At 47.3% G+C, this 26082-nt stretch overlaps 2 protein-coding genes across 4 annotated transcripts in view; one reads left to right on the top strand and one right to left on the bottom strand.

Annotated features, from left to right (window-relative positions):
* Positions 1-5238, bottom strand: part of LOC120936812 (D-beta-hydroxybutyrate dehydrogenase, mitochondrial-like) — a 46610-nt gene extending 41372 nt beyond the window's left edge. Inside the window, exon 1 of the mRNA XM_040349494.1 lies at positions 4982-5238. Coding sequence (XP_040205428.1) covers positions 4982-5215 — 234 coding nt within the window. The 5' untranslated portion in view covers positions 5216-5238. The remainder of the gene's footprint in view (positions 1-4981) is intronic.
* Positions 5239-5267: 29 nt separating this feature from the next.
* BDH1 (3-hydroxybutyrate dehydrogenase 1) overlaps positions 5268-26082 on the top strand; it is a 36394-nt gene continuing 15579 nt past the window's right edge. Inside the window, exons 1-2 of one of the 3 annotated variants that reach the window (XM_040349495.1) lie at positions 5268-5371; positions 16755-16860. In XM_040349495.1, the coding sequence (XP_040205429.1) occupies positions 16787-16860 (74 nt within the window). In that variant the 5' untranslated portion in view covers positions 5268-5371; positions 16755-16786. Of the gene's footprint in view, positions 5395-12394; positions 12420-16754; positions 16861-26082 lie in introns of those variants that run through there. The other 2 variants (XM_040349496.1, XM_040349497.1) reach the window with 2 other exon arrangements.

Below are 26082 nucleotides of genomic sequence, written 5' to 3'. Positions count from 1 at the left end.
CCATTCTGCCACCAATGTAAGGCGGGCATCCTTCCCATCAGTCACCAATGTAAGGCGGGCATTCTTCCCATCAGTCACCAATGTAAGAGGGGCATCCTTCCCACCAGTCACCAATGTAAGAGGGGCATCCTTCCCACCAGTCACCAATGTAAGAGGGGCATCCTTCCCACCAGTCACCAATGTAAGAGGGGCATCCTTCCCACCAGTCACCAATGTAAGAGGGGCATCCTTCCCATCAGTCACCAATGTAAGGCGGGCATCCTTCCCATCAGTCACCAATGTAAGAGGGGCATCCTTCCCATCAGTCACCAATGTAAGGCGGGCATCCTTCCCAGCAGTCACCAATGTAAGAGGGGCATCCTTCCCACCAGTCACCAATGTAAGAGGGGCATCCTTCCCACCAGTCACCAATGTAAGAGGGGCATCCTTCCCACCAGTCACCAATGTAAGAGGGGCATCCTTCCCACCAGTCACCAATGTAAGAGGGGCATCCTTCCCATTCTGCCACCATTGTAAGGCGGGCATCCTTCCCACCAGTCACCAATGTAAGAGGGGCATCCTTCCCACCAGTCACCAATGTAAGAGGGGCATCCTTCCCACCAGTCACCAATGTAAGAGGGGCATCCTTCCCATTCTGCCACCAATGTAAGGCGGGCATCCTTCCCATCAGTCACCAATGTAAGAGGGGCATCCTTCCCATCAGTCACCAATGTAAGAGGGGCATCCTTCCCATCAGTCACCAATGTAAGAGGGGCATTCTTCCCACCAGTCACCAATGTAAGGGGGAGCATTCTTCCCATCAGTCACCAATGTAAGAGGGGCATTCTTCCCACTAACCACTAGTTGGTGTAGGAGAGCCACCCTTCCCACCAAACAATGTAAGGGTCACACGGTTCCGACAAACCACTAATGCAAGGGGCACATTCTTCCCACCGACCACCAATGTAAGGGACACATCCTTCCACTGACCACCAATGTAAGGGCACATCCTTCCCACCGACCACCAATGTAAGGAGGTCATCCTTCCACGACCACCAATGTAAGGGCACATCCTTCCCACCGACCACCAATGTAAGGGCACATCCTTCCCACCGACCACCAATGTAAGGGCACATCCTTCCCACCGACCACCAATGTAAGGAGGTCATCCTTCCACCGACCACCAATGTAAGGAGGTCATCCTTCCACCGACCACCAATGTAAGGAGGTCATCCTTCCACCGACCACCAATGTAAGGAGGTCATCCTTCCCACCGACCACCAATGTAAGGAGGTCATCCTTCCCACCGACCACCAATGTAAGGAGGTCATCCTTCCCACCGACCACCAATGTAAGGAGGTCATCCTTCCACCGACCACCAATGTAAGGAGGTCATCCTTCCACCGACCACCAATGTAAGGAGGTCATCCTTCCACCGACCACCAATGTAAGGAGGTCATCCTTCCACCGACCACCAATGTAAGGAGGTCATCCTTCCACCGACCACCAATGTAAGGAGGTCATCCTTCCACCAATGTAAGGGGGGACATCCTTCCACCGACCACCAATGTAAGGAGGTCATCCTTCCACGACCACCAATGTAAGGGCACATCCTTCCCACCGACCACCAATGTAAGGAGGTCATCCTTCCCACCGACCACCAATGTAAGGAGGTCATCCTTCCCACCGACCACCAATGTAAGGAGGTCATCCTTCCCACCGACCACCAATGTAAGGAGGTCATCCTTCCCACCGACCACCAATGTAAGGAGGTCATCCTTCCCACCGACCACCAATGTAAGGAGGTCATCCTTCCCACCGACCACCAATGTAAGGAGGTCATCCTTCCCACCGACCACCAATGTAAGGAGGTCATCCTTCCACCGACCACCAATGTAAGGAGGTCATCCTTCCACCGACCACCAATGTAAGGAGGTCATCCTTCCACCAATGTAAGGGGGGACATCCTTCCACCGACCACCAATGTAAGGAGGTCATCCTTCCACGACCACCAATGTAAGGGCACATCCTTCCCACCGACCACCAATGTAAGGAGGTCATCCTTCCCACCGACCACCAATGTAAGGAGGTCATCCTTCCACCAATGTAAGGGGGACATCCTTCCACCGACCACCAATGTAAGGGGGGACATCCTTCCCACCGACCACCAATGTAAGGAGGTCATCCTTCCACCAATGTAAGGGGGACATCCTTCCACCAATGTAAGGAGTTCATCCTTCCACCAATGTAAGGAGGTCATCCTTCCACCAATGTAAGGGGGACATCCTTCCTACCGACCACCAATGTAAGGGGGAACATCCTTCTCACCGACCAATGTAAGGAGGTCATCCTTCCACCGACCACCAATGTAAGGGGGGACATCCTTCCACCGACCACCAATGTAAGGGGGACATCCTTCCCACCGACCACCAATGTAAGGGGGACATCCTTCCCACCGACCACCAATGTAAGGGGGACATCCTTCCCACCGACCACCAATGTAAGGGGGACATCCTTCCCACCGACCACCAATGTAAGGGGGACATCCTTCCCACCGACCACCAATGTAAGGAGGTCATCCTTCCCACCGACCACCAATGTAAGGAGGTCATCCTTCCACCGACCACCAATGTAAGGAGGTCATCCTTCCACCGACCACCAATGTAAGGAGGTCATCCTTCCACCGACCACCAATGTAAGGAGGTCATCCTTCCACCGACCACCAATGTAAGGAGGTCATCCTTCCCACCGACCACCAATGTAAGGAGGTCATCCTTCCCACCGACCACCAATGTAAGGAGGTCATCCTTCCACCGACCACCAATGTAAGGAGGTCATCCTTCCACCGACCACCAATGTAAGGAGGTCATCCTTCCCACCGACCACCAATGTAAGGAGGTCATCCTTCCACCGACCACCAATGTAAGGAGGTCATCCTTCCACCGACCACCAATGTAAGGAGGTCATCCTTCCACCGACCACCAATGTAAGGAGGTCATCCTTCCCACCGACCACCAATGTAAGGAGGTCATCCTTCCACCGACCACCAATGTAAGGAGGTCATCCTTCCCACCGACCACCAATGTAAGGAGGTCATCCTTCCACCGACCACCAATGTAAGGGGGGACATCCTTCCACCGACCACCAATGTAAGGAGGTCATCCTTCCACGACCACCAATGTAAGGGCACATCCTTCCCACCGACCACCAATGTAAGGAGGTCATCCTTCCCACCGACCACCAATGTAAGGAGGTCATCCTTCCCACCGACCACCAATGTAAGGAGGTCATCCTTCCCACCGGCCACCAATGTAAGGAGGTCATCCTTCCCACCGACCACCAATGTAAGGAGGTCATCCTTCCCACCGACCACCAATGTAAGGAGGTCATCCTTCCCACCGACCACCAATGTAAGGAGGTCATCCTTCCCACCGACCACCAATTTAAGGAGGTCATCCTTCCCACCGACCACCAATGTAAGGAGGTCATCCTTCCCACCGACCACCAATGTAAGGAGGTCATCCTTCCCACCGACCACCAATGTAAGGAGGTCATCCTTCCCACCGACCACCAATGTAAGGAGGTCATCCTTCCCACCGACCACCAATGTAAGGAGGTCATCCTTCCCACCGACCACCAATGTAAGGAGGTCATCCTTCCCACCGACCACCAATGTAAGGAGGTCATCCTTCCCACCGACCACCAATGTAAGGAGGTCATCCTTCCCACCGACCACCAATGTAAGGAGGTCATCCTTCCCACCGACCACCAATGTAAGGAGGTCATCCTTCCCACCGACCACCAATGTAAGGAGGTCATCCTTCCCACCGACCACCAATGTAAGGAGGTCATCCTTCCCACCGACCACCAATGTAAGGAGGTCATCCTTCCCACCGACCACCAATGTAAGGAGGTCATCCTTCCCACCGACCACCAATGTAAGGAGGTCATCCTTCCCACCGACCACCAATGTAAGGAGGTCATCCTTCCCACCGACCACCAATGTAAGGAGGTCATCCTTCCCACCGACCACCAATGTAAGGAGGTCATCCTTCCCACCGACCACCAATGTAAGGAGGTCATCCTTCCCACCGACCACCAATGTAAGGAGGTCATCCTTCCCACCGACCACCAATGTAAGGAGGTCATCCTTCCCACCGACCACCAATGTAAGGAGGTCATCCTTCCCACCGACCACCAATGTAAGGAGGTCATCCTTCCCACCGACCACCAATGTAAGGAGGTCATCCTTCCCACCGACCACCAATGTAAGGAGGTCATCCTTCCCACCGACCACCAATGTAAGGAGGTCATCCTTCCCACCGACCACCAATGTAAGGAGGTCATCCTTCCACCGACCACCAATGTAAGGAGGTCATCCTTCCAGCGACCACCAATGTAAGGAGGTCATCCTTCCACCGACCACCAATGTAAGGAGGTCATCCTTCCACCAATGTAAGGGGGGACATCCTTCCACCGACCACCAATGTAAGGGGGGACATCCTTCCCACCGACCACCAATGTAAGGAGGTCATCCTTCCACCAATGTAAGGGGGACATCCTTCCACCAATGTAAGGGGGACATCCTTCCACCAATGTAAGGAGGTCATCCTTCCACCAATGTAAGGGGGACATCCTTCCTACCGACCACCAATGTAAGGGGGAACATCCTTCTCACCGACCAATGTAAGGGGGGCATTTTTCCCACCAAACAATGTAAGAGGCATTCTTTACACCCGGGGTAAAAAGGTTGAGAAAGGCGAAGTTCTAGGGTTAATGGCACCTTTAAGGAACCACTTTTAGTTTTCACCAACCCCCTCTCAGGTCCACCAATGAGCAGTAACAGAACTTAATTTCCATGAATATTCTATGCCAACACAGCTGGCATCAATCCCTATCATCTGTAGTACCTGACTAGCTGTGCACTGGAGATCCAACATTTGGAAATGAAGAGAGGACAATGAAAGCATAGGGATGTGCCTAGTAAAGGAGTAGTACTCACTGGAAGTGTGCCCCTGGGTATGGATGGCATGGCCACACACAGTACAAACACAAAGTACAGCACGACAATGGCATGTGAGGCATGGTCTGCAGGAAAGCCCAGAACCCTGAAGAGCAGCTTGAATATCTCGGGGAGTCCGAAGCCCAAAGTCAGGGTCAGCCCGATGGAGAGCAGCACCAACACCGTACTGCGACTGGCTATAGGGAGCGCCATCCTTCCTATCCTCCCAGACATACACCAGCGGCCAGCCTGTTACAGAGAGGAGAGGGGAGGAGCCGGGAACACTGTATATCACTTCCGAGGGAGAAAGTCACGCCTCCCTCCAAAACTGTCATCCCATTCCTCAACTCAACTAAAGTCAAGGGCAGCTGAGAGCGAAGCCGGGGGACGGTGAGCTTTGTGTTCTCTCCTATGTATGTAATGTGTGGACCCTCATCCTTCCTAGGAATGGGCATTGTATAGACAGATCGGGGTGGGTGTGAGTGCCCATACATGGCACGATCTGCTGCACAGCTGGACACGTGGCGGGCTCTGATCATTCATTCATTAATAATAGTAATGAGATGAAAGGGAATCATTCACAGAGATCAGTGAAGCGACCAGTCCTGCATACAGCTATGCTGATTAATGAATACTCTGCTTCTCTATGGGCAACATCCAGCTCCAGGTGTCATCTCAGTGATTGGGGCTCATTCACACAGCCCATTACAACCATCTGCTATAATTCTAAAGCGGGTACGACCAGGTGTTCCCCATCGGCCACCTGTACAAATCATATGGAATCATATGGAATTGCACATGGCGTGATCATCCATGGTTAGGGATGGGTGCGCACCCTTGTACGCAAACAATTCACATCTACAGGCGCACATTTGTCCCTAAGCGCAGTACGCAGAGATTACACATGGACAGTGCCAACCTGTCATTGATTTGTACAGGCTTCCTGTCCACAGCTGATCGGTGACCAGGGCTGGTGCAAGGATTTTTGACACCCTAGGTGAGACCTCATTTTGCCAACCCCCCCCCCCCCCTGGCTCCACTCCTGCCCCACCCGACCTTTTTAATGAAGTGCTCATCAAATGCAGCCTACCAGCGCCCATCAATGCAGCCTCAACAGTGCCCATCAATGCAGCCTACCAGCGCCCATTAATGCAGCCTCACCAGCGCCCATTAATGCAGCCTAACCAGCGTCCAGCAATGCAGCCTCACCAGTGCCCAGCAATGCAGCCTCACCAGCGCCCATCAGTGCAGCCTCACCAGCGCCCATCAGTGCAGCCTCACTAGCGCCCATCAGTGCAGCCTCACCAGCGCCCATGAATGCAGCCTCACCAGCGCCCATCAGTGCAGCCTCACCAGCGCCCATCAGTGCAGCCTCACCAGCGCCCATCAGTGCAGCCTCACCAGCGCCCATCAGTGCAGCCTCACCAGCGCCCATCAATGCAGTCTCACCAGCGCCCATCAATGCAGCCTCACCAGCGCCCATCAATGCAGTCTCACCAGCGCCCATCAATGCAGCCTCACCAGCGCCCATCAGTGCAGCCTCACCAGCGCCCATCAGTGCAGCCTCACCAGCGCCCATCAGTGCAGCCTCACCAGCGCCCATCAGTGCAGCCTCACCAGTGCCCATCAGTGCAGCCTCACCAGTGCCCATCAGTGCAGCCTCAGAAGCGCCCATCAGTGCAGCCTCAGAAGCGCCCATCAGTGCAGCCTCACCCGTGCCCATCAGTGCAGCCTCACCAGCGCCCATCAGTGCAGTCTCACCAGCTAACATCAAATGCAGCCTACCAGAGCTCATCAATGAATGTTTGCTTGCTTCCATTCATCTGTGAGTCGGGACACAGTCCTCCGCCGCTGCTGCACCTCTGACACTATGTGCGAATGGAGCGGCGGCTGCCTGCTGATGCTAATACTTGGTTGCTTGCTGCTGAGAGAAGAGAGTAGGAACACCAGTAGCTGCCTAGTTTGCCTAGTGGTAGCACCGGCTCTGTCGGTGACACCTACCTGTACCCACTGCAGAAATCCACTTATCTGGGCTGTGTATGACTGGAGCAGATGTTCTCAACCAGGGTTCCTCCAGAGGTTGCCAGTAGTTGCTCGTGCTAGGGATCACCAAGTGCTCCATTAGAGAACACATGGACAGTGTCAACCTGTCATTGATTTGTACAGGCTTCCTGCCCACAGCTGATCAATGATACCCAACAGTACCCACCACAGAAATACGCTGATCTGGGCTGTGTATCACCCCACAACCACAAGTGTAAATGAATCCTACTAGTTGTCTCACACAGCTACATTTACTCGGGCATTCCGATCAGGTCCACCTGTCATTTTTATGATCGGAAGGTCTATTCATCTTTATGAACAGACTGGCGTAAACTGACTTGTGTCCATTTACACCCGCCTACCTCCAGGTCAGATTAGATCTGATAAAAAACAAAAAGGATTTGTCCTCTTTCATTTAGGTGGATCGGAGGTAGGCAGGTGTAAATGGAAAGGTATGTTTTCTGCTGGCCACCCATAGAGCAGAGTGGCTCTGTCTGTGTCCCTTCTGCAGAAAGTGGACACTGATGTGTCATCCACCCACTCTGCTCTGCTCGGAACAGAATCGCCCGTATGAAAGAGGCCATAGGAGCAACTTTACACGTGGGATTCAATAGGCAACTTCTATTGCTTTAAAATTGATGGCAATGCGTAATTAGGGGACAGATGGGCGCTAGGTTTCAGACCTAGGTTCCAGTGTGATCTATGAGCTGGGGTCCCTAAGTTTCAGACCTAGGTCCCAGTGTAAGCTATGAGCTGGGGTCCCTAGGTTTCAGTCCTAGGTCCCAGTGTGATCTATGAGCTGGGGTCCATAGGTTTCAGTCCTAGGTCCCAGTGTAAGCTATGGGCCGGGGTCCCTAAGTTTCAGTCCTAGGTAGTGCCCCATTGTTGCAGTGGGGGGACGAATCCCTTATTGTTGGTGTCAGTGGGAGGAATAGTGCCCCATCATTGGTGTCAGTAGGAGGAATAGTGGCCCATCATTGGTGTTAGTGAGAGGAATAGTGGCCCATCATTGGTGTTAGTGAGAGAAATAGTGGCCCATCATTGGTGTTAGTGAGAGGAATAGTGGCCCATCATTGGTGTCAGTGGAAGGAATAGTGGCCCATCATTGGTGTTAGTGAGAGGAATAGTGGCCCATCATTGGTGTCAGTAGGAGTAATAGTGGCCCATCATCGGTGTCAGTAGGAGTAATAGTGGCCCATCATCGGTGTCAGTAGGAGGAATAGTGGCCCATCATTGGTGTTAGTGAGAGGAATAGTGGCCCATCATTGGTGTTAGTGAGAGGAATAGTGGCCCATCATTGGTGTTAGTGAGAGGAATAGTGCCCCATCATTGGTGTCAGTAGGAGGAATAGTGGCCCATCATTGGTGTTAGTGAGAGGAATAGTGCCCCATCATTGGTGTCAGTAGGAGGAATAGTGGCCCATCATTGGTGTTAGTGAGAGGAATAGTGGCCCATCATTGGTGTCAGTGGGAGGAATAGTGGCCCACCATTGGTGTTAGTGAGAGGAATAGTGGCCCATCATTGGTGTCAGTAGGAGGAATAGTGGCCCATGATTGGTGTTAGTGAGAGGAATAGTGGCCCATCATTGGTGTCAGTGGGGGGAATTAGCCTCATCGTTGGTGTCGGTGGGAGGAATAGTGGCCCACCATTGATGTCAGTGGGAGGAATAGTGGCCCACCATTGGTGTCAGTGGGAGGAATAGTGGCCCACCATTGGTGTCAGTGGGAGGAATAGTGGCCCACCATTGGTGTCAGTGGGAGGAATAGTGGCCCACCATTGGTGTCAGTGGGAGGAATTGTGGCCCATCATTGCTGTCAGTGGGAGGAATAGTGGTCCACCATTGGTGTCAGTGGGAGGAATTGTGGCCCATCATTGCTGTCAGTGGGAGGAATAGTGGCCCACCATTGGTGTCAGTGGGAGGAATAGTGGCCCACCATTGGTGTCAGTGGGAGAAATAGTGGCCTACCATTGGTGTTAGTGAGAGGAATAGTGGCCCACCATTGGTGTTAGTGAGAGGAATAGTGGCCCATCATTGGTGTCAGTGGGAGGAATAGTGGCCCACCATTGGTGTTAGTGAGAGGAATAGTGGCCCACCATTGGTGTTAGTGAGAGGAATAGTGGCCCATCATTGGTGTCAGTGGGAGGAATAGTGGCCCACCATTGGTGTTAGTGAGAGGAATAGTGGCCCACCATTGGTGTTAGTGAGAGGAATAGTGGCCCATCATTGGTGTCAGTGGGGGGAATTACCCTTATCGTTGGTGTCATTGGGAGGAATAGTGCCCCAAGGCCCAGATAAAGGCAAGCAAAGGGCTGCATTTGGCCCTCAGGCCTCAGTTTGGAGACCACATTCACCTGCGTACAGCCATGTATAGCCATTCACTTTTATGGCTGGCTGTATGCCATCTGCAGCACTCCGGGTGCTCAAAAACACTGGGATTTTACACTAGAATATATTTGCTCCTGAAATGACCTGTGTGCCCGAACCCTTCGTCAAAGAGAAGAAATCCGCTGCATGCTTGCCAAGGGGAGTCACCAAAAAATCCTATAAAGAATTAATGTCTAACTAAAGCCAACATGTTTATTAGAGTGGTGAGGATTTAGAAGCTCCCTGTTAGGGAGGTTATACCGTACTTTACCATACATGACCAGACTTTCCTGCAGGCTGAATAGAAGGAAAACATTTGATTCCCTCATCCTCATCAACACTAAACTGCAGAGATTCAGAACTGCTGGCTATTGCATTCAGTACCCATGGCTGCCAGATTTCATTGATGCCACTTATTAGATACAGTCACTGTATGGCCGACAATTTCTCACCTGACTCAGATTTGACAAAAGTCTGAGGCTTTGTCTGCGGAAAATCCGATAGTGTGTACGAGGCTTTACTCTCTCTAATTGTCCTGATCACCAATGTCAGAAATAAACGTGAATAAATCCAAAAGTTTGAGTTTCCACCAGAACAGGAATAGAGAAGAAATCTTCCATTTGTTTCTGTGACAACTAAGAGGGGATATCCTTTGCTTTGGAAAGATATCCCTTCACTTCCTGTTGAGTCTACAAGACAGGAAGTAAAAGAAAATCTCCGTAACGAGACACAGATGGCAAAAAAAAAGATTTACCCCTTTCCTGCTTTTGCTTTAGACGTAATTTAGCTTTGTGATAAATATGTCCATTTTTGCCATTTGTTCTCAACACTAAGGTGGTTTTATGATCTGAAAAGGTGTGTGTAACTAGGTGAGAGATTGCTTTGATCAACGTACTAAATACACAATTTTATCTGGTAACTGACATTGGAACTCGCAGAAGCCAAACAGTACATACACTGCTGCCATCTGCTCTGCAGAATATGGACGCCCCCTCCGCACTGATCGGGAGCTGACCAAAGCCGGCTGCTTTCACACACACCGCGTTGGTGGTAAAGCGCCGCTCACTTCAGTTGCCCTTTTTGGCCGATAGCGGGGCATTTTTAACCCCCACTGGCGGCCGAAGAAAAGGCTTTCACACTGGGGAGGCATGAGAGGTGCTATTTTTAGCGCTAAAACACCTGAAAATTTGCCTGAAAGGGGTCTTAAAGTGTCTCCTCCTCACCAGGCAGCATTCTCTTTTTTTCCTTCCTGCTCAGCCTGTTACACTACTGTTTGAAGCAAGACTTTTTTTTTCCTCCACACCTTGCCAGATTCATATGGCCAAGCCGCATATTTTCAAGCCTCTCCTGTGACAAATATATGAAGGAGGCCTCCCCCCCATATTCCAGGTATGGGGTGTTGCAGGCGGCTGGTCTCTAGGCATTGCTCCTTCATCATGACTCCATGGATGGACCTTCACTGGACTTCCTGTTGAGGCGTGTGGGTGGTGAGGCACCATATAGTCTTCAGTTATGGTTATGTGGTTAGAAGTTCTCTGCAGGTATATGCTGGTAACCTGAAAATAGATATCACACAGGTTGGCTTTTCCATAGTTTCAGTCTGTTTATTAAAGGGGTTGTAAAGGTTCGTCTTTAAGCTAGTGCATTGTTGGTTCACTTACCTTTTCCTTAGATTTCCCTTCTTTGTTTGAATTTCTCACTTCCTGTTTCTCCTCAGTAAGCTTTCCACCATCACCCGAGCGGTGGAAAGTCATTTAGAACACCTTACTGAGGAGAAACAGGAAGTGAGAAATTCAGACAAAGAAAAAAAACATTTAGAAGGGAAAGGAAAAGGTAAGTGAAGCAACAATGCACTTGCTTAAAGTAACCTATTTAGAAAATAAAAGACGAACGTTTACAACCCATTTAAAGGGTAACTAGAGGTTTGGTTTAAACAAAAAAAAAAGAACCTGTCATACTTGCCTCCTCTGTGCAGTTGGTTTTGCACAGAGTTTCCCTGTTCCCCCTCTTCTGGGATCCCTCAGCAGCGCTCCTCTTGTTCTCGAGTGTCCTGTTGGAGAGCCGCTCTCCCTTGGGGCACTCGGCCCTACCCCTGGCTCCCGCGGCATTGGATTTCATTGACAGCAGCGGTAGCCAATGGCTTCGCTGCTATCAATCTATCCAATCAGGACCCGAGACGCCCGGCTGGAGCTGGTGTGCTCGTCCCAGCCGCTGGAAAGACCAGCTTCAGATAAGTAAGACGCCATACACACTATTAGATCTTCTGCAGATTTTTGTCTTCAGATTTACCCAAACCATGTAGCCTGCCTAATTGCATACAAATGCAAACTCTTAGGCCAGGTTCACACCTATGCGAATTGAGTGCGGCTTAAACCGCATCTAATTCGCAGGACATTTCAAAATACATTGTTTTCAATGAGGCTGGTTCACATATGTGCGATGCATCCGCACTGCGCATTGCCTCCAAACCGTGTGCGGTTTTTATGTCTTGCGGTGCGGCTCAGGTGCGAATTCAGTCCCATTATCTTCTATGGGTACGCAGCTGAATTCGCAGATGTGTTCATTTCTCTTCAGTATTTGTCTCATTCAGTTCAATACACTTCCCCCCTCCCCCTCCCCTCTCCCAGGTCTCCAAATTCGCACCTGATCTGCAACTAAAACGCAGTTGATCTGCAGAACACCTTATAGAGAAATTCGCAAAGACAACGGAGCTCCAAAACGCAACGCACTAGTGTGATTCAGGCCTTAAGGTTTGACCTCATATTACATGGTTTTGGTAAACCTGAAGACAAAAATCTGCAGAAAATCGAATAGTGTGTATGGGGCCAGCTGCAGCACACCTCAAGGGTTTACAACTTCTGTTGTGGTTTTGTGTCTGCAGTACTGCTAATGCTAAGGCTCATAGCAGGTGATGCTGTTGGTAAGCTGAGCCTTTCCTATTTACCTCAGCAAGACCTGGCCCTGTATTCTTGACTTCCTGTGTAATAATGTTGGTTTGTGGGATTGGCCTTTGCAGTACATTTGTCTAAGGTTGGTTTACCTGTTAGTGATGATTGTCTGATGTCTAGTAACCCTTACTGCCTGTGATTATATTGACTTCACAGTCGTAATGACGGCTATGCGTTTATTACCTGCTATGCATTTACATGCTAGTTCTGATGCTAAAGTGAAATTCAGTAGGGCCGAAACAACTAATCGATTAATCGACAACTAATCGATTATGAAATTAATCGATTACAATTTTCATAATCCATTAATCGGCCAGTAACATAATGGGGTTAAAAAAAGCTAAAATTAGCTCTTTATAGTACAAAAAGCAAATGACTACTGTAAATATTACTTCCACTGTCCCACAGTAAAAAAATGAACCCCTTACAGTAGCGATTATTTGCTCTTTTTGTACTTATTTTAGTTTTTTTTAACCCCCATTATGTTACTAAACATCTCAGGCCTGGGTCACACCTCTGTTTTTTGGTGCTTTTTGCAGAAACACACTACAGTTCATTTACATTTGTTTTCCTATGGGACACGTTCACATCCATGATTTCTTTTCAGCTGCTGTGTATTTGGAAAGGGCAAGGACTTTTTAACGCAAAGCGGTGCTATTTATTTTTTTGGTTCAATATACTTCAATGGAGAAGCTGCAGAAAAGCATGCAATGTGTTTTTGCGGCAATTTGTGTTTTGTAATCTGCCCAACAACAAATTGGGCCAAATTTTTTTTTAAATGCTATATATATTTTTTTTTTAAGGCTATTATCCGATTGATCGAAACAATAATCGGGCAACTAATCGATTATGAAAATAATCGTTAGTTGCAGCCATAAAATTCAGTGATCTGCTTAGTTGCATTTCCTTAGTCTGCCTGAAGTGCCCTAGACTTCACTCACTCTTGCAGGGGGTCTTTTTGCGGATAGCTGGGTTGGGTCTCGGTGACTGGTGGTGGACGACGCCTTTCATAGTTGTAAATGGCGATCTAACCCTGCAATATGACTGTGTGGTGCACTACTTGGGGTAGACTTCAGGAAGATGTGTGGTTTGCTACCTGTGGTAGACTATTGATTAATGGGTGGTCTGCTACTTGGGGTACACCACAGTTGGATATGTGGTTTGCTGCTTGTAGTGGTTTACTACTGATATGTCTCTCCTCTGTGAGCCAGTAGCAATCAGCTTTTCCTAGAGACCAGCCATGTTCACGAAGGTGAGGGCAGGTAGGTATATTTTATCCTAAAAGAGTGCACATTATGGGCATATTTGATTGCAAATCTCTCCAGCCCTCAACCCCAGCACCACTTCTCAGGAAGTGGAGAAGAAACCTGCTCCTGCAACAGGGACAGGTCCTCTTTAGCCCTGAAGGAACCACTATGTATTTAACTGCCAGGAGAGGCAGACTAAATCTCTCTACAATATTCGTCTTGGGTGATAGTGGACTGGTGTGACGGCCAACATGCGATGCCAAGTTGCAGACAAGAGGCAGCGGCAAAGTAGCAGAGACTGAGAAGGTCTATAGTCCCATACCAAGCCTAATAAAACTGCTACGTTTATTTAAAGGCAACCTCAGACGTAGGGATGAGCTCCGGCGTGTTGGCACAGTCCACATGCAGAGCCCGCCAGGAAGTCTGCATGGCGCTGCGCTAACCACAGGCAGGGAGACATTTCCCGATCTCTGCAGCCGAGCATCGGGACAATGTCTCCCTGCCTGTGATTAGCGCAGCGCTGTGCAGACTTCCTGGCGGACTCTGCACGTGGACTGTGCGAACACGCCGGAGCTCATCCCTACTCAGAAGCAGTTGGCCAGGAAGTCTTTATCAGACTGGCCAAATGTGTCAGCCTTAGCTGGTAGTAGCTTGCTTCTAGGACCTTGCTATGGCAAGTTGACATATCGGAAGCAAAGAAGTGGATGTTTTGACTCTGTCCAAACTGTGTGGATCTCTGTTTGTTTGATAATACCCAGGTACTAAGCTAATCAAACAACTAAGTTTGTTTAACCCAGGGTTTGACAAATTTGCTTGGAATCTAGGAGCCAGCTAAAAAAGTTAGGAGCCAGAAAACGCGCCCGTCTCGCCAAGCTTGTGCGCAGAAGCGAACGCATACGTGAGTAGCACCCACATATGTAAACGGTATTTAAACCACACATGTGAGGTATCGCCGCGATCGTTAGAGCGAGAGCAATAATTCTAGCCCTAGACCTCCTCTGTAACTCAAAACATGCAACCCGTAGAATTTTTAAATGGATCCGTCCCGTGTTAAAGGGCCCTAAGACTTTCCAAATCTGAGCCCATTACAGGAACCTCTGGTCTTCTGGAAAAGCAGTTCCATTCTTTCCCAGATAATTCACACAAATTTACAAGGTCAGGGTGAAGCTACTGAAGAACCTAGCTGTTGTATCACATAACTGGACCAATCCAGCTCTCTCTCTTGGTCAAAAGTACAAATATGAGCTACGTTCACAATTTCAAATAGATAAAAAAAAAAAATTCTAGAATCATTAATAATTCTAACATCATAAGAAAAAGCCAGACCAGAAGTAAAAATAACTGTGTCAAATCCCCACCTCGAAGCTGCTTTTAAATGCATGTATTTAGTGCTGTCAGCACAGCCAAGGGGCACAGGGATGTCAATCATAGTATTTGCATATGGATGCCCTCAACAGTTTCTAGCATGTGAATCTGAAATTTTACCCATCTATAATTTGCTTTGAGTTCTTCAGTTTTCCATGAATCCCAGTGACAATATTTTTTTTTCTCCTGATGGACACCGCGCCGGTTCCATAGGACCGGCGCTCCGCGGACTAGGCTGAAGCCGCGGCCTCGCCTAAAACATCCTGCTCGAGGCCGGATGCCGCTCGCGGCATTTTCCCAGGATCGCGGCGAGCTACGGGCAGGATGTTTGCAGTGATAGTTTACTAGAATGCTTCCTGGTGGGGAGGAGACACTTTAATAGTATAACCGGTCCTGGAATTGGGCAGGGGGGTGAAGCCTAACCAATACGTATATGCTGTCATGCTTTTGCATTAGGAAAGGAAAATTTACCATCAGGTACAGTGGGGCAAAAAAGTATTTAGCCAGCCACCAATTGTGCAAGTTCTCCTACTTAAAAAGATGACAGAGGCCTGTGATTGTCATCATAGGTATACCTCAACTATGAGAGACAAAATTTGGAAACATCACATTGTCTGTCTGATTTGGAAAGAATTTATTTGCAAATTATGGTGGAAAATAAGTATTTGGTCAATATCTTCTAGATTGTAAGCTCTAACGAGCAGGGCCCTCTGATCCCTCCTGTATTGAATTGTATTGTGACTGTACTGTCTTCCCTGATGTAAAGCGCTGCGCAAACTGTTGGCGCTATATAAATCCTGTATAATAATAATAATAGTAATAATAATATCAAAAGTTCATCTCAATACTTTGTTATATATCCTTTGTTGGCAATGACAGAGGTCAAACGTTTTCTGTAAGTCTTCACAAGGTTGTCACACACTGTTGCTGGTATGTTGGCGCATTCCTCCATGCAGATCTCTTCTAGAGCAGGGATGTTTTGGGTCTGTCGCTGGGCAACACAAACTTTCAACTCCCTCCAAAGGTTTTCTATGGGGTTGAGATCTGGAGACTGCACCAGATTCTGACTGCTCCAGTTTTAGTAAATCTCACTCTTGGTACTCTGGAAAGAGACAAGTACACACTATAGAAGTGTTTGCTTTGTTCATTTCAATTCTGTGGTTTACAACCACTTTAAGGTAAAAAAAAAACAAGCAATCAGCCCCCCTTATACTTGCCTAAACCCGATCTGGATGCAGGGATGTGCACGAGAGCGGTCTCACCCTCCCCACTGGCGTAGTTTCAGACAGTGAGGAGGGGGGGGGGGGGTCTTGTGGACACACAGCCGGCTCGGGAACGACGGCACCCAAGTGCCCCCAGAGCAAGCAGCTTGCTATGATAGGCACTTGGCAGGGGGGTAGGAGCCAGAAGTGTCAGCAGGGACCCGAGAATAGGAGGATTGAGGCTGTTCTGTGCAAAATCACTGCACAGAACAGGTAAGTATGGCAAGCTGAATGCATCTGAAGGCTTGCTGCCCTTGCCCATCTTCACAAACCACAAGCTGTTTTCTGTTTACCACCCCAGAGCCAGCTTAACAATTATGCAGTCCACATTTAAATGACTGTTCTATGCAGTGTGCGCAAATAATTTTCACGCCCTACTGAAATCCAAGGTGAGAACAAAAAAGATTTGGTTTTTATCTACCTAATGATCTGGGGCATATTGGATCAATCAATAGAATATTCCATAGAATGCATATTATCTATGAGAACAGTAGAAAGTGTTTCCAGATGATTGAAATAGAGGCGTGTTCTGTTCTGTTGTAGAAGTCAAGGTGAATTGGAAGTGACATAGAAGAATGCTGGCTGCCAGGACCTGCTTTTATTTCCCAACAAGGACATTGCAACTGAAGGATCATGCCAGTCATGTGAGGTATGCTACATATAGAGAATTTATTTTTAAACAACTTTTCATTGCAAGGGCCTGTTGTACTTATGGAGAGCTGTGTGTCCATGGTGGATCATGACTTCATTTAATAAATACTGTAGCTTGCTGTAAGTGACAAAATAAATATCACATTTATAGATCGGTGTATGTGTTTGTGTTCTGACTGCAACAACCTTTGTGCAAATTAAACATTACCTTTTATACAGTATGTTATTACATACAAAGTATCACTTCTCAGTGATTGTTTTGTACCACTGAGCACTTTAACCCATTGTTGGTTCTTTGCAACACTTTAAATACAATTTGTTGTCAAAGAGGTGACTGAAAATAAGTGGTCAAATAGCTCCCATGTAGGCTTTAAAGTCAGCTACAGTTTTGATCCGTTACTTGCTAACAATTTACCTTCATGCAACATATTAACACCAGTGTGCTGTACATGACAATGCTGATATCAGTGTGCTGTGCATGACAATGCTGATATCAGTGTGCTGTGCATGACAATGCTGATATCAGTGTGCTGTGCATGACAATGCTGATATCAGTGTGCTGTGCATGACAATGCTGATACCAGTGTGCTGTGCATGACAATGCTGATACCAGTGTGCTGTGCATGACAATGCTGATAGCAGTGTGCTGTGCATGACAATGCTGATAGCAGTGTGCTGTGCATGACAATGCTGATATCAGTGTGCTGTGCATGACAATGCTGATATCAGTGTGCTGTGCATGACAATGCTGATATCAGTGTGCTGTGCATGACAATGCTGATATCAGTGAGTGAAAGAAGGTGCCGCTCTCCCAACAAGCCAGTGTGACAAAGACAGTAAAGAATGGCTTCAGCCTACATGTCTCTCTGTGATATGTTTTGCCTTGGTCATGGGGTAGGTGCCTGGACCAGGAAGATGGTACTAATATCAGTGTTTTCTACATGACAATGTTAACAGCTGTATGCTGTGCATGACATTGGTGTGCTGGATATGACAATATCAGTGTGCTGTATATGGTATTGCTGATATCGGTGTGTTGTACATGACAATGCTTACATCAGTGTGTTGTACATGACATTGCTGATTTAAATTTTTTCACTAGGCGATCTGGCCAGTAAGTCTGTTTGTTTTTCAACTTCATGTAACTGACCAAATTGTCCAGTGAAAGTGGCAGTTAGAAGGTTGGGACAAACCCTTTACCACTGACAGGGGTGCTTACAATGGTCAGCTTTTAAGTAAAACTCTTATACCAAAAGAAAATGTTGCTGTAACTGATTAAAAAGTGTTAGGTTCAATAGAAACTGGCCAACACAACTGTGTGTATGGCAGCTGGTCTGACATAAGCCGGCCAAACATCCGGCTTCTGAAGGGGCATGACTGTAAAAGGTCTCCTGATCAGACACCCCCCCCCCCCCCCCCCATGAGAACACAATTGCTCAGTGGGGAGATCGCTATACTAACATTGGATTGTTGATATGGGACGAGGGGTTTATAAGGACAGTTGCTGTAGCTGACCATGGATATACACCCATCGAGTAGGTTGTACTGATACACAAACAAATTCTTAATGTAAAAATATCATTTTTTAATACATATACAAAAGATAAAATTCAACCACAGCCCACTACTAACGGGATCACCCTAAAGATAACTGTTAATGTGGGGTGTAGAAAAATTGATCCTGTACTAGTTTCGCGCATTGGGACCGCTTCTTCAGGAGGAACTGTCTATAAAGCAGAAAATACAATAAAATATACAGTAGTTGCAGCGTCAAGAACATTTAAACATAATTATACAGCAAACATTGTAATCAAAAGATCTGCTCACCCAGAAGATCACACACCGATATGTGACCAGGCTGCTAAGAAGATTCCCCCTGCGCTACTCTACTGTTTCCCTCTTCTGTTTTTCCCCCGCCCCCCCCCCCCCCTTCTTTTCCTTCCTTGCACCTTGCACTACATTACACGCCCCATTTTACATTGGAGTCCTCAGTCTGCCCCTTCCCCCTTTTCCCACCTTCACACAAGAGTCCTAGGGCCAGATTCACAAAGAGCCCCTGTAATTTAAATATTCTGATTTAAGTTACACTGCCGCAAAATTTCTACCTAAGTGCCCGATCCACAAAGCACTTACCTAGAAATTTTCGGCTGTGTAACTTAAATCCGGCCGGCGCAAGGCGTTCCCAATTCAAATGGGGCGAGTCCCATTTAAATTGAATCGCGCCGGGTAAAAAAAAGTTGCGTCGGGAAAAAAAAAAGATACGGCGGGAAAAAATAAATAAATCAGCGTCGCTGCAAAGAAGGGTCTACTCGTACAACGTGTAAACAGTTTACACTTTGTAAAAGCAGCCCTAATTTTACGATGGCAACGTAAGTATTTACGGAGATTTCACGAAGCTAAACCGCTTCGTGGATCTCCGTAAGTGCTCATTTGCATACGCGAAGCGGCATTTCGACTCGAAATGCCCCCAGCGGCGGCTGCGGTACTGCATCCTAAGATCCGGCAGTGTAAGTCCCTTACACATGCCGGATCTTCTGCATATCTTTGGAAAACTGATTCTGTGGATCAGATCCAAAGATAGAAACAGGGATACGACATCGTATCAGTAGATACGCAGGCGTATCCCTTTTGAGGATCTGGCCCCTAATTTCCAGTCTTCACCACATCCAACCAACTTATGGAGTTCAGTGGCATCACAGGAGACGCAAAAGGACCAGGTGAAACAACAAAGTAGATAACAGTTACACATGGGTGGCAGATCCCTTGCAGCTATAGGGATCCACAGCGTTTAAGTGGGTAATGGCTTACCATCTGTGAGGTGTGTTTGTATCTACTACACCGGAACAGAGCTTCAACTATGGCCTCCAAAGGCTTACATTATGCTGCTCCAATGCCAACATCCACCCACATGGATCGGGCTATCACAGATCCACGTGGGTGGATGATGGCATTGGAACAGCATAAGTTAAGCCTTTGGAGGCCATAGTGCATGTACCATTTGTGGCATTAGTGCAGTACCACACATTGTGCTGTACGGCAAAACATGTATGCCATCAAGGTGCATTGGGGGTACCGTTCAGACTTGAGGCATCTTACCCACACATTGCTGCATGTTGTGGTAACATGCATATTAAAGCAACACAATAGAGGGAATGGGCCACAAACAGGGGCGGACTGACAACTCATGGGGCCCCCGGGCAATAGAAGATTATGGGGCCCCTGGGCTTACAGATGGCCACCACGCCAGGAGGCAGTGCAGAGGTGGGGCAGCTAAAATCTTGGTATTTTCACATCAAAAGCATGTCGGTTTCGGACATATCAGGGACAGATGTAAAAAAAAACACAGATTTTTACATACTGTCACTGGTTTTACTGAGCCTGGCAACCCGGATGGGGCCCCCTAGTGACATGGGGCCCTCGGGCAGTGCCCGAGTGACTCAATGGTCAGTCCGCCCCTGGCCACAAAAGAGTTGCCAACCTGTTGATGTAATTTGTTACGACGTGGGCTTAAAGGAACACTAAAGGTACAATTTTTTTTTTTTTAAATAACATACATGTTCTACTTACCTCCACTGTGCAGATCGTTTTGCACAGAGTGACCCGGATCCGTGTCTTCTGGGGTCCCTCGGCGGCTGTCTCGGCTCCTCCTCGCAAAAGCTTTCCACGTTCATGCGAGCTCCCTCGCATGGTGGAAAGCTTTTGCGAGCGCGCTCCCGTGATACAGCAGCGGCCATAGCCGCCGACTGTATCACTCGGCCCCGGCGCGCCGCGTCATCCGCTGTGATTGACAGCAGCGCCAGCCAATGGCTGCGCTGCTATCAATCCGCCCAGCCTAGCCAATCAACGGCCAGGCTGGGAACCGAGCAGGACGACAAGCACGCGCCCGGGACTTTCGAACGGTGAGGTAAGTAAAACGGGATGCATTAAGGTAAAAAAACTTTTACCTTTACAACTCCTTTAAGCTCTTGTAAATGAATGGGGTAGGTTCTGTATAAGGGAATTGTTAAATGGACATTATTAGACAACACTTTTTTGATTATTTCTTTAAAGGGACAGTTCACATTGCCTAAGCAGGTAAGGTGCACCTGTAGAAAAAAAAACGTGCAGTTTTGCCCTGTTAAAGGTGCACGCTATCTACCTCCCCAAGTATAGCCAAAAAATTCCCAGAGATGGCATCATCCTTATTGCTAGGATGTTTCTAAGACACTCCCAACCCTCACTGCTTACCTCCAGCATCACAGATGCACACCTATGGCAAGTGTATTATTTAACTTTGGCCAAAGCCACACCGTTTTTATTTTTTTATTATTTACAGACACCCCTTACTTGCAAAGGCTGTTTTTTTGGTAAAGGTAAATTAACACACTGGAGCTTAAAGCCCTAATAAACTTTGTGTGAATTGTTTTTTAATCACACCCTGGCGCTTCCATTTTCACCCAGTCTTTCTTCTGGGTTCTGTCTCTGAATGGCTGTGCCACGATGATGTCACTCTCACGCATGCGCACAGAGTCACAGTATTGTGGCATAGTTGGGGTCCTGGCAATGCACACTGAGCTATGTACGCGTAGTTCAGTGCACATTAAAGCTGACAGGTAGGGGAAGCATTTATATGCCTTCAAGGGAAAACGGGTGTATAGGCGCTGCAACCTTCCCACATAACAGCTCCAGGGCCAGATTCTCAGAGACTTACGTTGGCGTATCCGTAGATACGCCGTCGTAAGTCCGAATCTGCGCCGTTGTATATTTAAGCGTATTCTGGAAACCAGATACGCTTAAATTTGGCTAAGATACGAGCGGCGTAAGTCTCCTACTCCGTCGTATCTTAGGGTGCATATTTACGCTGGCCGCTAGGTGGTGCTTCCATTGTTTTCCGCGTTGAATATGCAAATGAGCAAGATATGCCGATTCACGTACGTACGTACGTACGTACGTACGTACGTACGTACGTACGTACGCCCGTCGCAATTAGTTACGCCGTTTACATAAGACATACGCCGGCGTAAAGATAAAGCAGGTCTCTAGGTGGCGCAGCCCATGCAAGGTATGGACGTCGGAACAAGCGTATATTTTTACGTTGTTTACGTAAGTCGTACGTGAATGGGGCTGTGCGTAGGTTACTTTCACGTCACAGGAATTGAGCCGGTATCTTTGGGCATAAATACGACGTGATACTGAGCATGCGCGCACATGCGCCGTTCGTTCGGCCATGCATCCACATGGGGTCACGCTTAATTTAAATACAACACGCCCACGACCTGCCTACTTTGAACTACGCGCGCTTACGCCGGCCGATTTACGCTACGCGTAACTTAGGACGCAAGTGCTTTGTGAATACAGCACTTGCCTCTCTAAGTAGCGGCGGCGTAGCGTAAATAAGATACGCTACGCCCGCACAACGTAAAGCCGCCCTACGTAATTCTAGGCCCCAGTGGCCAGACCTTGAGGCTGCCGACACTTCCAATGTACCAGAATAAGGAAGGGGATAGTCGGCACTCAGGATGACATCCAAAAAATAGTAATTCTTTAAGTAAACATGTACAATTCTGTATAAACGGCCTACATGTTTTGGACGTTGGTCCTTAGTCATGGCTGATAAAACAAAAAAACTAAATAAGTAACCCTTAAATAGTGTGTGTGTGTGTGTGTGTGTGTGTGTGTGTGTGTGTGTGTGTGTGTGTGTATACAGTGATGAAAATAAGTATTTGAACACCCTGCTATTTTGCAAGTTCTCCCACTTGGAAATCATGGAGGGGTCTGAAATTGTCATCGTAGGTGCATGTCCACTGTGAGAGACATAATCAAAAAAAAAAATCCAGAAATCACAATGTATGATTTTTTTAACTATTTATTTGTATGATACAGCTGCAAATAAGTATTTGAACACCTGAGAAAATCAATGTTAATATTTGGTACAGTAGCCTTTGTTTGCAATTACAGAGGTCAAACGTTTCTTGTAGTTTTTCACCAGGTTTGCACACACTGGAGGAGGGATTTTGGCCCACTCCTCCACACAGATCTTCTCTAGATCAGTCAGGTTTCTGGGCTGTCGCTGAGAAACACGGAGTTTGAGCTTTCCTTTCAAAGATTCTCTATTGGGTTTAGGTCTGGAGACTGGCTAGGCCACGCCAGAACCTTGATATGCTTCTTACAGAGCCACCCCTTGGTTATCCTGGCTGTGTGCTTCGGGTCATTGTCATGTTGGAAGACCCAGCCTCGACCCATCTTCAAAGCTCTAACTGAGGGAAGGAGGTTGTTGCCCAAAATCTCGCAATACATGGCCCCGGTCATCCTCTCCTTAATACAGTGCAGTCGCCCTGTCCCATGTGCAGAAAAACACCCCCAAAGCATGATGCTACCACCCCCATGCTTCACAGTAGGGGTGGTGGTGTTCTTGGGATGGTACTCATCATTCTTTTTCCTCCAAACACGGTTAGTGGAATTATGACCAAAAAGTTCTATTTTGGTCTCATCTGACCACATGACTTTCTCCCATGACTCCTCTGGATCATCCAAATGGTCATTGGCAAACTTAAGACGGGCCTTGACATGTGCTGGTTTAAGCAGGGGAACCTTCCGTGACATGCATGATTTCAAACCATGACGTCTTAGTGTATTACCAACAGTAACCTTGGAAACGGTGGTCCCAGCTCTTTTCAGGTCATTGACCAGCTCCTCCCGTGTAGTCCTGGGCTGATTTCTCACCTTTCTTAGGATCATTGAGACCCCACGAGGTGAGATTTTGCATGGAGCCCCAGTCCGAGGGAGATTCACAGTCATGTTTAGCTTCTTCCATTTTCTAATGATTGCTCCAACAGTGGACCTTTTTTCACCAAGCTGCTTGGCAATTTCCCCGTAGCCCTTTCCAGCCTTGTGGAGGTGTACAATTTTGTCTCTAGTGTCTTTGGACAGCTCTTTGGTCTTGGCCATGTTAGTAGTTGGATTCTTACTGATTGTATGGGGTGGACAGGTGTCTTTATGCAGCTAATGACCTCAAACAGGTGCATCTAATTTAGGATAATAAATGGAGTGGAGGTGGACATTTTAAAGGCAGACTAACAGGTCTTTGAGGGTCAGAATTCTAGCTGATAGACAGGTGTTCAAATACTTATTTGCAGCTGTATCATACAAATAGTTAAAAAATCATAAATTGTGATTTCTGGAATATTTTTTTTTGATTATGTCTCTCACAGTGGACATGCACCTACGATGACAATTTCAGACCCCTCCATGATTTCCAAGTGGGAGAACTTGCAAAATAGCAGGGTGTTCAAATACTTATTTTCCTCACTGTATATCTATCTATCTAAAAAAAAAAACGTAATTTCAATTGAGGGGGTCTGGAATTTTAAAGCATCCTGAGTGCTGACCATCCCTTTTCTTATTTATAAACCCTACCTGTCAGTAATTAAAAAAAAAAGTAGGTTTAATACCACTGTAAAATTTGTCATATTATCATAGGTTGGAATTGCTCTTCCTCATCGACAGGTATGGAGCAAAGCAGTCTACATTAATAACTACTACCTGCATTGTTATCTGAAGTGGTTGCTCTACACCCCAGCTTTATTTGGTGAATCCTATAGAACAGTGGTCTCCAAACTGCGTCCCGAGGGCCGGATGCGGCCCTTTGCTTGCTTTTATCCGGCCCTTGGGGCACTATCCTTCCCACTGATACGAGACACTATTCTGCCATCTGACACCGACAATGAAGCACCATTTCTCCCACTGACACAACAAATAGAGCACTATTCCTTCCTATGATACCAGCAATGGGGCACTATTCCTCTCCCCTAATACCAGATGTTTACTAACAATGATGCCAGGAAAATTTCCACTCCCACTGGCCAAAGTCCGGCCATCCTAGAGTCTGAAGGACAATAAACCGGCCCTTTGTTTAGAATGTTTGGAGACCCCTGCTATAGAAAACCAATCTCGGCCTGTTGGTTTACTCAATACAGCATGGGGAAAATATTTCAATGACTTTAAATGAAGAAAAATACAATGTTTAAAAATCCCAATCTGACATCGCTCTTATTCCTTGTCTATGGTAAAACAAAATGTATCAAGTCCACTCTACTTGGCAACCCTCAGTACTGCAGCAGCCAAGGAACAGATAATGGATAACCAAGCAAATAGTTCTTTTGACATTTTATTTATATCAACCATGAAATTCATCAGTCTGTGCTTTTTCACCATGTGGGGGGAACATTTTAATATAATCTAAAGCCAAAACTTTTTTTTTTTTTCTTGTGTAAAAGGGGGTTTAACGCTAGAATAGGGCAAACAGAATGGACTACAATCCCAAAACCTTTTCAGGGGATTCAAAAAAGCAGTAATGTCACTTGTGTCTGTGCAGACCTGAATGAGACTGCCAGCATGGAACACTTGTGTTTTTCGTGTGGACAAACAGACTTTGCAAGGTTGTACCCTTAAAGAGGAAGTAAACCCTCTAAAGTATTTCTTTAAAAAAAAAAACCTGCAAGAGAAAGGCATAATGAGCTAGTATGCATAGCATACTAGCTCATTATGAATTGCTTACCTGAGGTCAAAGCGACTCTCGTTCCTCAACGCTGCCGCCATTAATACCCTAGTTACTTCTGGGTAGCATGGCTCAGGCGCTGTGATTGGCCGGAGCCACGCGTGGGAGCCGTCAGTAATGGCACGATCGCCCTCACTAACGGCACGCTCAGTGTGCCTGCGCTGTTGTCTACGCCCTGAATTTCATGCCCAGCATATTTTTTTTTTTTTAACCTCTCACCATCCATAAAATGGCAGATATCTCGCTGTCTGACATTCTCTGGGAGATTTCCGCTTGGTCTATTGCCTTTTTCAGTTTAGAGAATAGAATTATACTGTTATGTGTAGAATTATTACACAATGTTGCCTTATGAGTTTGTGAAATCTCCATAAACAGTTGTAAAATATTGTAATTCGGAATACAGTATCTCAGTTAGAGATGTATCAGTGTGGGTGTGTAATGTCTTTCGTATGAACCTGTTATACAGGATGGGTTAAAGTGGTTGTTAACCACTTAAGACCCGGACCAAAATGCAGGTAAAAGACCAGGCCCCTTTTTGTGATTCAGCACTGCGCCGCTTTAACTGACAATTGCGCGGTCGTGCGATGTGGCTCCCAAACAAAATTGGCGACCTTTTTTTTGGTATTTGATCACCTCTGCTGTTTTTATTTTTTGCGCTATAAACAAAAATAGAGCGACAATTTT

This window comes from Rana temporaria, chromosome 4 (genome assembly GCF_905171775.1).
Source record: "Rana temporaria chromosome 4, aRanTem1.1, whole genome shotgun sequence".
Lineage (NCBI taxonomy): Eukaryota > Metazoa > Chordata > Amphibia > Anura > Ranidae > Rana > Rana temporaria.
This window is presented reverse-complemented; position numbering and strand designations above follow the sequence as displayed.